The sequence below is a fragment of the Rhinopithecus bieti genome, unplaced genomic scaffold (assembly GCF_001698545.2).
Source record: "Rhinopithecus bieti isolate Rb0 unplaced genomic scaffold, ASM169854v2 scaffold_22, whole genome shotgun sequence".
Lineage (NCBI taxonomy): Eukaryota > Metazoa > Chordata > Mammalia > Primates > Cercopithecidae > Rhinopithecus > Rhinopithecus bieti.
The window spans coordinates 42968-56727 of NW_016803136.1; the positions used below are offsets into that span (position 1 = coordinate 42968).

The 13760-nt window shown below is 50.9% G+C and overlaps 1 protein-coding gene across 1 annotated transcript in view; it reads right to left on the reverse strand.

Moving 5' to 3' along the window:
* The window catches only part of DOC2B (double C2 domain beta), a 54967-nt gene that overhangs the window by 34306 nt on the left and 6901 nt on the right, over positions 1 to 13760 (reverse strand). The window contains exons 2-3 of the mRNA XM_017861967.1: positions 5169 to 5326; positions 55 to 3596 (exon numbers count right to left, since the gene is read on the reverse strand). Of these exons, the coding sequence (XP_017717456.1) occupies positions 55 to 338 (284 nt within the window). The 5' untranslated portion in view covers positions 339 to 3596; positions 5169 to 5326. The remainder of the gene's footprint in view (positions 1 to 54; positions 3597 to 5168; positions 5327 to 13760) is intronic.

Here is a 13760-nt window from a genome sequence, read left to right on the forward strand (position 1 = left end):
ACAGCAAAGCAGGAGCCAGTGGAGGGGCGGGAAGTCGGCGAGTTGGAAACTTACTGCAGTCGTCCTCTCGTAGCCTTCGGCGTCCAGCTCGTACTCTGGCGGCTTGGAGGGCGGCTGCGCAGGGCTGGGACCTGGGCTGGATCCTTAGGCTCCGAAGAGATGGTCCCCATCCTCCTCATCGTCGCGGGCGACGTCGGAGGTGACCAGGCAAGCGGGGGCGTCATGGGGGAGGTACCGCGGGAAGTAGCCAGAGATATGGGTCCGGGGTACATGTCGATGACCACATGCTCCTGGAGGCAGATGGTCGCCTTTTCCCCGCGCCGCGGGAGGGAGGTCATACAGGCAGCGCTGCACCGCCTGGCCACGGCCTGGCCCGGAGAGACCCCGGCCCGGGGGCAGCTCAGCAGGCCCGGCGGGGCGCGGCGGGGCCTCTGCGACCGACCGCCAGCGCCAGTGTGCGCCAGAGGCTGGCAGGCAGGGGGCGGCCCAGCAACCACCGCTGTTAACAAAGCAGGGTGAGCTGCTGGCGTCACACAGCAGCAACCACGCAGGATGAGTGTGCGGGCTGTGCCAGCAGCACAGAGTTGAGAGAGCCGTGTGGGGCCACACTCACTCGCACTCACACTGGAGGGCACGCCTGCCTGGGACCCCGCGCGCGCAGGCCCTCGGGACAAGCGGGGAGCCAGCAGGACAGGGACCCGCAGAATGCACACTCACACGTTCCTCCAGGTGCCAGCACATGCTGGGCTCCGTTCGCTCTCATGGGACACACGCAGGTGTGCAAGGACAATGCAAGTGCTCACACAAGTGTGCAGGCATGTAGTGGAAGCGTCCACTCGCTCACACCTGTAGGGGACACACACACACACATGATCAAGGGCACCCAGGACAGAATCTTGCTTCCCCCAAGCACCCCTAACAAGACGCACAAACATGCACCCACAGATGTAATCAGGGGACCCTGGGCACAACTCCCTCTCTCCTTCCCCATCTACCAGGACACGGAGTCACACTCCTAGGCATGTGTGGACAGGCTGCCTACACACGGGCAGGACGTGTACATGCTCAACTGTGCAAGGACACTGCGGGCACAGTCTGTACACACATATTCTCAGGTCACATAAACACAGCACTCTGAACCTCGGGTCAGTCCTTCACTTGGTCAGTGAGTAGTCTGAAGGACCCACCGCGGCGGGTGGCTGAGAACCTGGACAGGGCCTGGTCAGGAGCGGGTGAGGGCAAGGTCTGGGCGGTGAGTGATGCAATGAGGCTGGGCAGCACCTTTCCCCCATCCACACTCCTACTCTAGGCCTCCCACATGGTCAGATCACTAAACAAATCCCAGTGGGCCCAGCCCTGGTTGTCTGGCTTTCCGGACCAGAGCTCTGTTGGGAACTGCTGCTGCTTGGACAGGTGTGTTCCGGGAAAGCCCTGGGCATGAATGGAATCCTGTTTACCCTCTGGTTTCCACTGACGTGTAAGACACTTAGCTTCTTAGCTGGGTGCCTTTGTTGAGTCTGAATAAGGGGCTCCAAGCCGCTCTTGTTCCCCCACCGTCACCCTTGCAGAGTGATGGGGAGCAGAGTAAAGAGAGGCAGAACCTTGCTCTACGGCTTCCAGCTGCACAGTTCTGGCTCTTTGACCTCTTTGAGCCTCAGTTTGGTCATCTATGAAGTGAGGCTATTTCCCACTGCACAGCATTGTGGCAAAGCCCCATCCAGCACAGAACATGACAGATAAGAGGGGCTCAGTTGGCTTTCCCTTCTCCCTTCATTTGGAAAGACAAGACTCATGGTGAGAAGCGATGAGAAATTCATGTTTTGTATTGAGTTCTGAACTGGGTGGTGGCGGGCACTACCGGCCTTTGAAAACACTGGAGAAACACATGGCATATGTTGTACTGTGCCAAGAACATTCACAGCTGTCATCTCATTGATTCCTTAAACCACCCCAGGATGTAGGCAGGGCCTGCTGTTCCCATTTCACAGGTGAGGAAATTACCGCTCAGGCACAAGGATGTGCCCAGGGTGACTGCTGGCTGGTGGCAGAGCTGCGATGAGAGCCCAGTGTCCTGATTTTTGATGCTTCTACTTTCCCTCCCTTCTCCCTTTCGTCCCCTCCACTACAGAGCTCAGAGGCTCAGAGCAGAGTTGGAAACACAGGTAAAACCTTGTTCCCAAGCCTCATCCTGAGGCTTCTTGGACATGGAAAGCCCAAACTGAGGAGGAGGGGAAGGAGGGGGAAAAAAGGAGGAGGAAGAGAAGGAGGGGAGGAGGCCAAGAGCCTCAGGGGTTACAGTGGTAATGACTGGCCTGGGGGATCCCTAAAGATAGTCTGAGGTCCTGGTGGGAGAAATATTCAGCCTTCCAAGAGCCAAAGGCCAAGGGAAGGACAGAAGAGCCTGGAAGGGCAGCCTGGCACAGAGGGGTTCTCATTTTCAGGAATGCTTAAGGGGATTAATCCTTAAATAGGCACAGAGTGACTTTTTCTGTGCCAGAGGTGGCTGCATCACAAAATGATTATATAATAACACAGGTATTAAAATACAGACACTGAGCTGTCATTTTATCATTCCTTTACTAAGGAGCTACAGGGTGTCGTCATCATCTTCCAGTTGGGGAGACTGAGGCTGCGGGAGGTCAAGTGACTAGCAAGAGGCAGAATGAGGATGAGACCTGGATGTCCTGATCCCTGAGACTTGCCCTTTTAACATCAAGGCCCTGTGACTGTGTTCACTGAGAGCTGGCTGCTCCCTCCTGGCCTCTTCTCTTGTGGGTCTGGTTTTTGGAGGATCAGCTTACAGCTCTTGGCTCTGCAGGAGCTGGCTCTTGGGGAGGGTTTGGAAGAAGTCAGGTGGAGGGCCCAGCCTTCTAAGCATGGAGCCAGGGAACCCCAGGATGCCCACTGGAGAAACACATGGCATGTTGGGGTCCAGCCTTTGGCAGGTGGCAGAGTTGAAATCCACTCTAGGTCTGAATCGGCCCAGCTCTGAGCCCAGCTGAAATGGGGTGGGGCCTCCCCAAAGGATAGAAGTGGTGTTATCTGGGCAGGTGTCTACTTTCTAGAAAGAGCATAGGTCAGGGAGTAGGCAGACTTAGAGTCAAAAGTCAGGTGTGCCTCCTCCTAAGCGTGCCAGACTTTGGGCAAGTTGTTTAACTTAGGCCCTGGGTCTCATCAGCAATAGGGGAGAATAAGAACAAGCTTGTGTGAGTTAAAGATGAGGATGGGTACACAGTGCCCAGTGTGCAACTGGCGCTCAGGGAATTGTGATTCTGCTGCTCCTGCCTTCCTGGTGCAAACCGTCCCAGTGCAAACCTTCCTGGTGCAAATCGCCCTGGTGCAAACCTTCCTGGTGCAAACTGTCATTGCACTCCCAGTGCCTGGCTCGATTTCTCTACCAGTGACATGCGGTTGGCTGCTCCCTGTCTGCTGCCAGGACCAGGTGACAAGTGGATTCACTTACCAAGGCTGGGCATTGGTGGCATGTGTGGGCATCTCTAAGCTGTTGGATATGTCCAGAGCCCCATCAATCACGTCGCCTTCCATTCCCAATGCTGAGGTGGGCAGCTGGGCAGCTGAATCAGCCTCTGGCAAAGCTAAGTGGATAGAGTCTGCCCTTGGTCACAGCCCTCAGGAGCCCCATGCCCTTGCCTCTCTGCCCCCTGCTTTTCCCAACAAGCTTCTGAGCTTTCTCCTAACTCCCCACAGACCCTCTCAAAGGCTCCTGTCAAATGAGATTAAGTGGGTTCTTTCAAAAATGATCCAGGTATCTGTAGCACTAGCGTGTCTATTTACTTTGTTACTGAGGCGGGAGTGCAGTGGTGAGATCATGGCTCACTGCAGCCTCGACCTCCTGAGGCTCAAGTGATCTTCCCAACTCAGCCTCCCAAGTATCTGGGTCCACGTGCATGCACCACTATCCCCAGCTAATTTTTAAAATTTTTGTAGAGACGGGGTCTCCCCATGTTACCCAGGCTAGTCTCAAACTCCTGGCTTTAAACAGTTTGCCTGCCCTGGTCTCTCAAAATGCTGAGATTACAAGCATGAGTCACCACGCCCAGCCCAGGATGTCTATCAATAATGCAGATTCCAGGCCCCCACATCACACCCACTGACTCAGAATATGTGTGTGCACACTCAGGATGCATCTTAAGTACCCTGATGATTCTGGTGCACAATGAAGGTTGAGACTTTCTGGGTTAGAGGGTGCTAATGGTTTAACAGTGATTTTTCAACCTGCTGGGCTGCCTCTATGCTGTTCACATGTGTAACATATGCCCATCAGTGATATTTCTCAATATTTAGTGATTCTTCGCTGGGGAAGTGAGTGCCTAACCCAAGGCAGGTGTTGGAATTTCCAGAAAGGTTTGGCAAAGCCACACTGGGGAAGTCTGGTATCCTCCTGTTTGGGTATTCTGACCTCTTTCCTGGTGGAGAAGGACCAGCTAACAGATCTTCAGAGTAGGTAATGTGTGTTTTTGAGGAAATGCCCTCTGTGCAGCACTTAACTGGATGTTCCTTGGTTGGCATCTTGGCTGGTGTCCATGTGCCCGGAGAAGAAGGGCCCTCTCTGACCCAGGCCTAACATGTTTCCACCCTTCCCTGATTACCCGAGGAGCTCTTGTCCTGCTGTGCTAATAGGACATTCTTTGTATTAACAGCAAAGGTTAACCCAACAGAGGCGCTTGGATGGAGGAATTCCAAACAATGTCGCTGGTGGATGGAGAGGGGCCTTCCAAAGTCTCTTGTCCATTCATTTATTCATGAAGCCACAAATATTTATTGTGCACCTACCCTGTAACAGGCCCCAGGCTGCGTTCTGTAGGGGCCCAGGGATAAATGAAGCCCCTTTTTCTTTAGATTCCAGATGACGGAGGGGAAGTCAGGAAGGGAGGTAGGAACCACCACTATGGGGGTCTCCTGCCTCCTTCTTCGCATACACTATGGCCTCGGCATGGAGAGCACGGTGGAGCGCTGACGCCAGCAAGTCAGTTCAGCGTTTGCAATATAGCTTGTGGCTGCTGAGAGGCCAACTTGATATATTAAATGATATTAAAAATGCAGCCTATTTCTGATAATTTATTATGCACATTCTCATAAACACATTACACTCGTCACAGTACATTTACGAGCACCAGGCCTGCCAATGGGGAAAAGTTAACACCTACCTAATGATGTTTTGCAGATGTCAGATGCTCTGGTGCCACGGTGATGGGGTCAATGGTGCAAGAAATGCGAGTCTTTTTTCTATCCTGGGACACCAGAAGGCTGCCCAGGGCTGGGTGGAAGAACCAGGCTCTCTCCCTCCACACTGCCAAGGTCTGCGCTGTGGGATTTGAAAGAGGCCGGGTGAGAGGCTCCCCGGCCATGAGAGACTTAGCCCAGGATCAGGCTGCCTAAGGCAGGAGATTAGATGTCACAGACGGATAATGCTGAATCCTCTGGGGAAGCTGTAGAAATGACCTCTGGGAGAAAGAGGGGCAGAGCCTGAGGCTTATGTGACAGCACAGACGAGCTTCCTTCCACAGGCTGGGGGCCACTAGAGCCCAGGGTCTTTGTTGGAGCCATCTTCATGACTGGGGTGAACATCTCAGCGTTATACATGAACTAGAATGGGTAGAAACTCTAACCAGCCCAGGGCTGGTGGAAACCCAGGAACAACAGCCACAGATGTTCCCTCCAATAGCTTTGAATTGAGGATGCAATTCAAAGGTATTAACAATGCAAGTGGTAGCTTCCAATGCTAATGTGTTCCACTGTTTGTTTGTTTGTTTGTTTGTTTGAGACAGAGTCTCACTCTGTTGCCCAGGCTGAAGTACAATGATATGATCTCGGCTCACTGCAACCTCTGCCTCCCAGGTTCAAGCAATTCTCCTGCCTCAGCCTCCTGAGTAGCTGGGACTACAGGTGACTGCCACCTTGTTTGGCGGGCATAGTTTTTGTATTTTTAGTAGAGATGGGGTTTCACCATGTTGGCCAGGCTGGTCTTGAATTCCTGACCTAGGTGATCTGCTCACCTCAGCCTCCCAAAGTGCTGGGATTACAGGCATGAACCACCGTGCCTCGCCCACTTTTTTTTTTTGAGAGACTGGACCTTGCTCTGTTACCCAGACTGGAGTGCAGTGGAGTGATCATGGCTCACTGCAGTCTTGAACTCCTGGGCTCCAGTGATCCTCCCACCTCGGCCTCCTGAGTGGCCAGAACCACAGACCTGCACCACCATGTCCAGCTAATTTTTTTATGTTTTGTTTTTTTAGAGATGGGTCTTGCTATGTTGCCCAGGCTTACATGAACTTAGTTTTACATTTACTACAAATGTGTGTACCTATAAACAATATATGGTATTGTTTTGCATGCTTTAAAACTTTGTAAAAATGGCATCATACTGCATGTAACCTTATTAAACTCATTTTTGACTTATGATTGTTTGTGAAGTTTATTCCTGTTGATGCATCTAGCTATAGTTTGTTTTTATTGCTGTCTACTATTCCACTATGTGAATACACCATAATTTATTTCTCTTTTCTCCTATTGTTGAACATTTAAGTTGGTTCCTATGCATGGCTATCATCAACATGCTGCAATGGCTATTCCTGTTTCCTGGTCCATATATGGGATTTATTTTGAGACTGGGTCTCACTCTGTTGCCCAGGCTGAAGTTCAGTTGTACCATCTCAGCTCAGCACAGCCTCAAGCTCCCTGGGCTCAGGTGATCCTCCCACCTCAGCCTCCCAAGCAGCTGGGACTGCTGGCGCACACCACCACATCTGGCTAATTTTTATAATTTTTATAGAGACAGGGTTTTGCCATGTTGCCCAGGCTGGTCTGAAACCCCTGAGCTCAAGTGATCCTCCCACCTCAGCCTCCCAAAGTGCTGTGATTACAGGCATGAGCCACCACAGCTGGCCAGGGAGAGTTTCTTGGATAGGAAATTTGCTGGGCCTAAGGTCTGCATACCTTTGGCTTTGACTAGAGAGTGCCTAGCTTCTCCCCAAACTGGTTAGAACAATTGCCACTCTCACCAACCATCTATAACAGTGCCAGTTCCTCCCTGTCCTTGTCAACACTTGGTATTGCCAGACTTGAATTTTTGCTAGTCTGATAGTTTTGTTTTTTATGTTTAATTAGTTCTCCTTGCTAAGTAGGTGCTACTTCATTTCTGCTGCTAAGGGTGGGCATGCAGTATCAATAGATAAATGCAACAAATTAAAAATTGAAGAGCTTCTATCAATAAGGGATTGGCTAAATACAGTATGCCTCACCTGTACAATAGAATACGGCACAACCATTAACAAGGATTTGAGTGCTGATATGGAAGATATATTGATATTCTGATGTACAAAATATCTTTTCATCTCTCAGATTTATTGTTAAATAAAAAAGCAAGAGGCATAAAAAGCATATTCACTTTGTAAACAAATGAAAGGATATGTATACACATGCATATTTGTATGTGCACAGAATATCTCTGAAAGAATGAACAGGAAACTGGCAACTGCAGTTCATCTGGGAAGAGCACTAGGGGACAGGGAAACTTTTCTGCTCTGTGAATTCTTACCATGTATGTGTATTAGCCCGTTGGAAAAAATTAGCCCTAGAATAGGCAAATTCATAGAGACAGAAAGTAGAACAGAGGTTACCAGAGGTTTTGGAGTGGAGAATAGGGGGTTTTTAGTTGATTGATGCAGAGTTTCTTTTTGAGATGATGAGAGAGTTCTGAAATGGATAGTGGTGATGGTTGTGCAACATTGTGATTGTACTTAATGCCACTCAACTGGATGCTTAAAAGTTGTTGAAATGGGCTGGGCACGGTGGCTCACCCCTGTAATCCCAGCACTTCGGGAGGCCGACGTGGGCAGATCACCTGAGGTCAGGAGTTTACGACCAGCCTGACCAACATGGTGAAACCCTGTCTCTACTAAAAATACAAAAATGAGCCGGGCATGGTGGTGGTCGCCTATAATCCCAGCTACTCAGGAGGCGGAGGCAGGAGAATTGCTTGAACCTGGGAGGTGGAGGTTGCAGTGAGCCAAGATCATGCCACCGCACTCCAGCATGGGCAACAGGAGCGAGACCGCATCTCAAAAAAAAAAAAAAAAAAAAAAAAAAGGTTGAAGTGGCCTGGCACAGTGGGTCACACCTATAATCCCAGCACTTACGGATGCCAAGGCAAGATCACTTGAGCCCCAGGAGTTTGTGACCAGCCTGAGAAAGATGGTGAGACTGTGTCTCTACAAAATGTTTTTTAAAAATTAGCCGGGTGCAGTGGCCCACATCCTGTGGTCCCAGCTACTCGGAAGGCTGAGGCAGGAGGATTGCTTGAGCCTAGGAGGTGGAGGCTGCAGTGAGTCATATTCTCAGCACTGCCCTCCAGTCTGGGCAACACAGTGAGACCCTGTCTCAAAAACAAAGAAAAGAAGGAAAGAAGAAGAAGAAAGAAAGAGAGAGAGAAAAAAAGAAAAAGAAAGAAAGAAGAGAGAGAGAAAAAGAAAGAAGAAAGAAAAAAAGAAAAGAAAAGGAAGAAAAGAAAGGAAAAAAGACAAGACCAAGCACAGTGGCTCACACCTGTAATCCCAGCACTTTGGGAAGCCGAGGTGGGAGGAGGCCAGGAATTCGAGACCAACCTGGGCAACACAGTGAGACTCCATCACTACAAAACATTTTTTAAAAAAGTAGTGGGGTATGGTAGCATGTACCTGTAGTCCCAGCTACTCGGGAGGAAGTGGGAGGATCCCTTGAACCAGGGAGATTGAGGCTGCATTGAGCCATTATTGCACCATTGTATACCAGCCTGGGTGACAGAGCAAGACCCTATCAAAAAAAAAAAAAAAAAAAAAAGAAAGAAAGAAAGAAAGAAAGAAAGAAAGAAAGAAAGAAAGGAAAAGAAAAGAAAAATGGTTAGAATGATATATCTTAGGTTATGTCTTTTACCACAATAAAAAGAGCAGGAAAAAATAAGCTCACAATAAACAAATTTTAATTGCACTGGGGGGAGCGCTTAGTCCACAGGGGTGAGCAGCTTCCTCATGCTCCCTGGTCTCCCAGCCCCCAGTCTGTGCATCTCTGCCTGCCTGGAACCTTCTGGGGCTCCCAGGGTCTGGGGAACAGTTCGAAGACTATTGGGTCCAAGGAAAACCCCAGCTGGCATTACCTTCACTTTCATCACTTACAAATCAGCTTCCCACCTGGAACCTGCACTATTATTTATTTAGTACTTTTCTTTAAACAGACTTACTTAAAAATCCCTTAAATACCCAGGTGAGCTTTGTTCTAACAATAATATCTATGATGGGAATTGATGTGCTGATTGTGTCTCTCGATGGCACATTGAAATAAACACATAATTATTACAGTAGAATAGGCTGTGTTAAGTCAGTGAGGGTTAAGCAAATGGCCAAGGTCTCATAACCAGAAAGAGGCAGGCTGGCCTGAGGCTTGGCAGTCCGGCTCCAGAAGTGACACCCTTGACCATTGCCACCTACCCCTGGCCTGTGACAGTCACCTGTTCCCCTGCCCCCGGGACGGACATGCCAACATGTTAAGGCTGTAGGTGGCAGAGCATAGTTCTTCGCTGGTGAGTAGGGAGGGCGAGCTGAGCTGAGTTTTGTTTACCATCCTTGGTGGCACCTGCCAGTGCTAGGCCAGTCCTCTGCTCCCTCGAACCCACAGGACAATGACCCGGGGTCCCAGACTCCCTGCAAGGCCTGGCCTTCAGGCTCACGCCCAGCCTTCCTCAGAGGGCTAGGGGTCTGCATCAGGTTAACCACATGGCAGCCCCTGCCTCTGCAGCCCCACCTGCTGTCTCCCTTATCTCTCTTCTGCCCTGAGGTAAGAACTGAGGCACTGTGTTGGCCCCAGCCCTGAAACCTGAAGGCTGAGAAAAGGTTCGCCCAGCAAAGAGCTGCAGGAAGGAGGAAGGGGTCTGGGCAGGGGGTACAGCACGTGCTGAGGCCGGGCATGGGGAGGAGGGTGGTTGAGCCTGGCTGGAGGGTGCTTGTGGTTGAGCCTGGCTGGAGCTCTTGGTGTGAAGGGGCCCTACGGGGCAGAGGGTGGAGGCCCAGTGGCTCCTGTTGCACCTGTCCCTTGGGCTTGGCACCTGGTCACCCTCCTATCACACTCCCCTGGATGCCACTAATGCTGTGGGCTCCACCTGCCTTATGGGTCAGTGCGGGGAGCCCTTTGCTGTCTGCATTGAGTCCAAGACTCAGGGATGAAGCATCCGTATAACACATTCAGTACCCCCATCTCCCCACCCCCACCACAGCCCAGCGCCCAAACACACCAGTGAGCTCCAGCCACCACGCCTCTGCTCGGGCCGCCCTGCCTGCTGGGCACCCTCATTCGCCCTTGACCACCGGGCACACTCCTACGCTGCCCTCAACACACTACGCAGGTGTTGCTTCCTCCGTGAAGCCAATGCAGACGAGCTTCCCATGATGGTCCCCTGGCATGGCCACATCTGTGCCACCCTTACGGGCCTTATCACACTTGGTGATTACTGTTCAGGGGTGTCTCCCTGGCAGAGCTGAGTTTCTTGAGGACCTGCATGGAGGATCACCATCTTTGTGCCCCTTGAGCTATGGGGTCCAACCTGATTGCCTCAGGACCCTGTGGGAGATTCTCAGGACCCATTCCCAGGGAGCCCAGGCTTCAGGCCCAGGGTAGGGCCCAGTATTCTGAAGCCGGGGTTCCGGCAGAGCTTTCACCAGCTTTGCGAACGTGGAAACGGAGGCTGAGAGGTGGCCTGAGCTGTCCAAGGTCATAGACCAACTATGAGGCAGGGCCAGGGCTCCCAGCTCCCTCTGGGGTTCTAGCTCAGGGCTCCAAGTCTACCCCAGTGCGGCCAGCGGGGTGACTGTTCCTGCCCCACCTGGCTTCCCACAGCCCCAGTGGTGACTGTGGCTCATCCCCTCCCACAGGGCCTTGGTAGAAAGTTCTTAGTACTCAGGAAGAACCCATTTCAGTGCTTTCGTCCTACCCTCCCCACTTTCACCCCTGCCCAGGCTCACAGTCCCCCGTCCCTCAGGGCGTTTGCACTGGCCGGGGCCTCCTCTTGGAATATTCTGGCACCAAACCATCCCACGGGGCGCTCATTCCCACTGAAGGTCTCACTCGAGGCCAACTCCTAGAGAGGCCTGGGGAACGTGGAAAGCAGCGGTGTTCCGGTCCTGCCGTTTCTGGTCTGCAAGGCTCCCTGGAGGCAGAGACCCAGCCGGGTGCCTGGCTCGTGGCGGACAAGCACTCAATTCACGGAGGCGGAAGGGAGGCAGCTGCGGGGGAGACCACTGGGTGACGGGGCAGCTGGGTGGGAGGAGGAGGGAGGCCAGCCCGGCTCCTCCCTGCCTGTGCAGCTCCCACTCTGGGCCTGTGGCCTTGGATACAGCAGCGTTTAGAGGGAGGAGGGAGGGCGAGCGGAGGGCCATCCATCAGAGGGAACGTGGAGAGCCTCGTAAATCAGGGAGGCTGTCTGAGGCCCTTTGCCAAGCCTCTGCTGGCATCCGGGAGCCTGGGCGGGCAGGTTGCTACTCTGGGGATTGGAGGCAGCCACATCTCGGGCTCCCCTAGTTGAGGAGGGCGGGGAAGCCTCCCTCCCTTTCCCCAGGCACTTCCGTGTGTCATCCCAAACACCTCACAGCCCCCACCCCAACCTGCAAGGCAGGCCATCATTTTGTTTTCATTGTTTTGAATTTTATTACACAAGATTGTAGAAAATAACATAACAAATTCCAAAACATATCCACCCAAACTAACACTTTCATTTTTTATGGAGGGTTTGGTTTGGTTTGCTTTTCCTTAAGAGTCAGAGTGTTGCTCTGTCGCCCAGGCTGCAGTGCAGTGGCACAATCACGGTTCACTGCAGCCTCCACCTCCTGGGCTCAAGTGTTCCTCCCACCTCAGCCCCCTGAGTAACTGGGACTACAGGCACATGCCACCACAACCGGCTAATTTGTTTGTATTTTTTTTTTTTTTTGCAGAGACAGGGTTTCGCCACGTTGCCCAGGCTGCTCTCAAACTACTGGGCTAGAGTCATCCTCCCCCGTTAGCCTCCGAAAATGCTGGGATTACAGGTGGGAGCCACCATTCCCAGCCTGAGATTTTTGAACTCATAAGATTGTGAACGATAGCACATAAAACTGCATAAAACACAATTGCCTCAAATGATTAGTTACAAAGAGACATCAGCATAATCACCACCCAAGTCACGAAGCAAGAAGCTGCCAGCCTTCCCCACCCCAGCATGGGTTTCTCCCATTAGGCACCTCTCCCTGCCCCCATGATTATTTATTTTTTAGAGATGGAGACTTGCTATATTGCCCAGACGGGACTTGAACTCCTGGACACAAACGATCCTCCTGCCTTAGCCTCCCGAGTAGCTGAGACCGCAGGGCCACACCATTGTGCCTGGCTTTGCCTTTTTATATTGTGACTTTACGTGACACCATTGCACATGGTGCTTTCCTGGTCTTTTAAAAATATAAATACAATAAAACATTACAGATAAAAATTCCCTTCTTGTGTCTCAACCCCACCCCAGGGAGCAAGCATAATTATGAAATCTACATATATCATTCCAGGCTGCATTTGATATTTTTACTACATATATTTGTATTAGAGAAGTATTGTTTTACATAGTTTAAAACTTTTCATAAATGACAACAATAGTGTGCATATTATTCTGCAAGTTGCTTTTTCACTAACTCTAAGTGCTTTTTAAAAAACAGCTTTATGGAGGCATAATTTATACACCATAAAATTCAACCATTTCAAGTGCACAATTTAATGATTTTTAGTAAATTTAAAGAGTTGTGCAACCACCAGCACAATCCAATTTTAGAACATATCCATCCCTCCTAAAAACTCTAAATAGGCTGGGCATGGTGGCTCATGCCTGTAATCCCAGTGCTTTGGGAAGGCAGGATGAAAGGATTTTGAGAGGCCAGGAGTTCCAGACCAGCCTGGGCAACATAGTGAGATCCTGTCTCTACAAAACATTTTTTTTTAAACATTACCTGGACACAGTGGCTGCACCTGCAGTTCCAGCTACTTGGGAGGCTGAGGTGGGAGGATTGCTTGAGCCCAGGAGTTCCAGCACGTAGTGAGTTAGGATCTCACCGCTGCACTCCGGCTTTGGGCGACAGAGCAAGATCCTGTCTCTAAAAAGAAAAAAAGTCTAAATGCTTTTTTGCTTTCTCTCTTTTTTTTCCTCAGTGCTTTTGATACACATTTTAATAACTGCCCCTTATAAAGCTCCTGCTATGTGCCAAGAACTGCTGTGAAGTGTTAAATACGCCACCACATTCACTCCTCATAGCACCTCCACAAGTGACGGTCTTCGGGATGACATGGAGGCACAGAGGGGGCAACAAACTGTCCACGGCCACCCTGTTAGAAACTCACAGAACAGGCTGCAAACCCAGTCTGACCCCAGAGTCAGCCCTTAGCCACCCACTACACAGCCACCCACTCTGCATTCATGCACTCTTACTGTCGTGTGCTATGTCAGGCAAATGTTTTTATCCCACGGTATGAATGAGAAACCGAGGCTTGGAGGGGTTAAGTGACTTGCTCAGTATCACTGGACAGAGAATAACAGAGCTGGGGTTAGAATCTAGGTCTACGTGACTTCAAGCTTGCTGGCGCTTTGCTGGTCTCCTCAGCTGCCTTTCCTTTTTTTCATTACAGTAAAGGAATAAAAGACAGAAAAGAGGAGGATGGGTGGAAAGCGGGAGAGAGAGACGTCAGAAAAAGCTTTTTTTTTT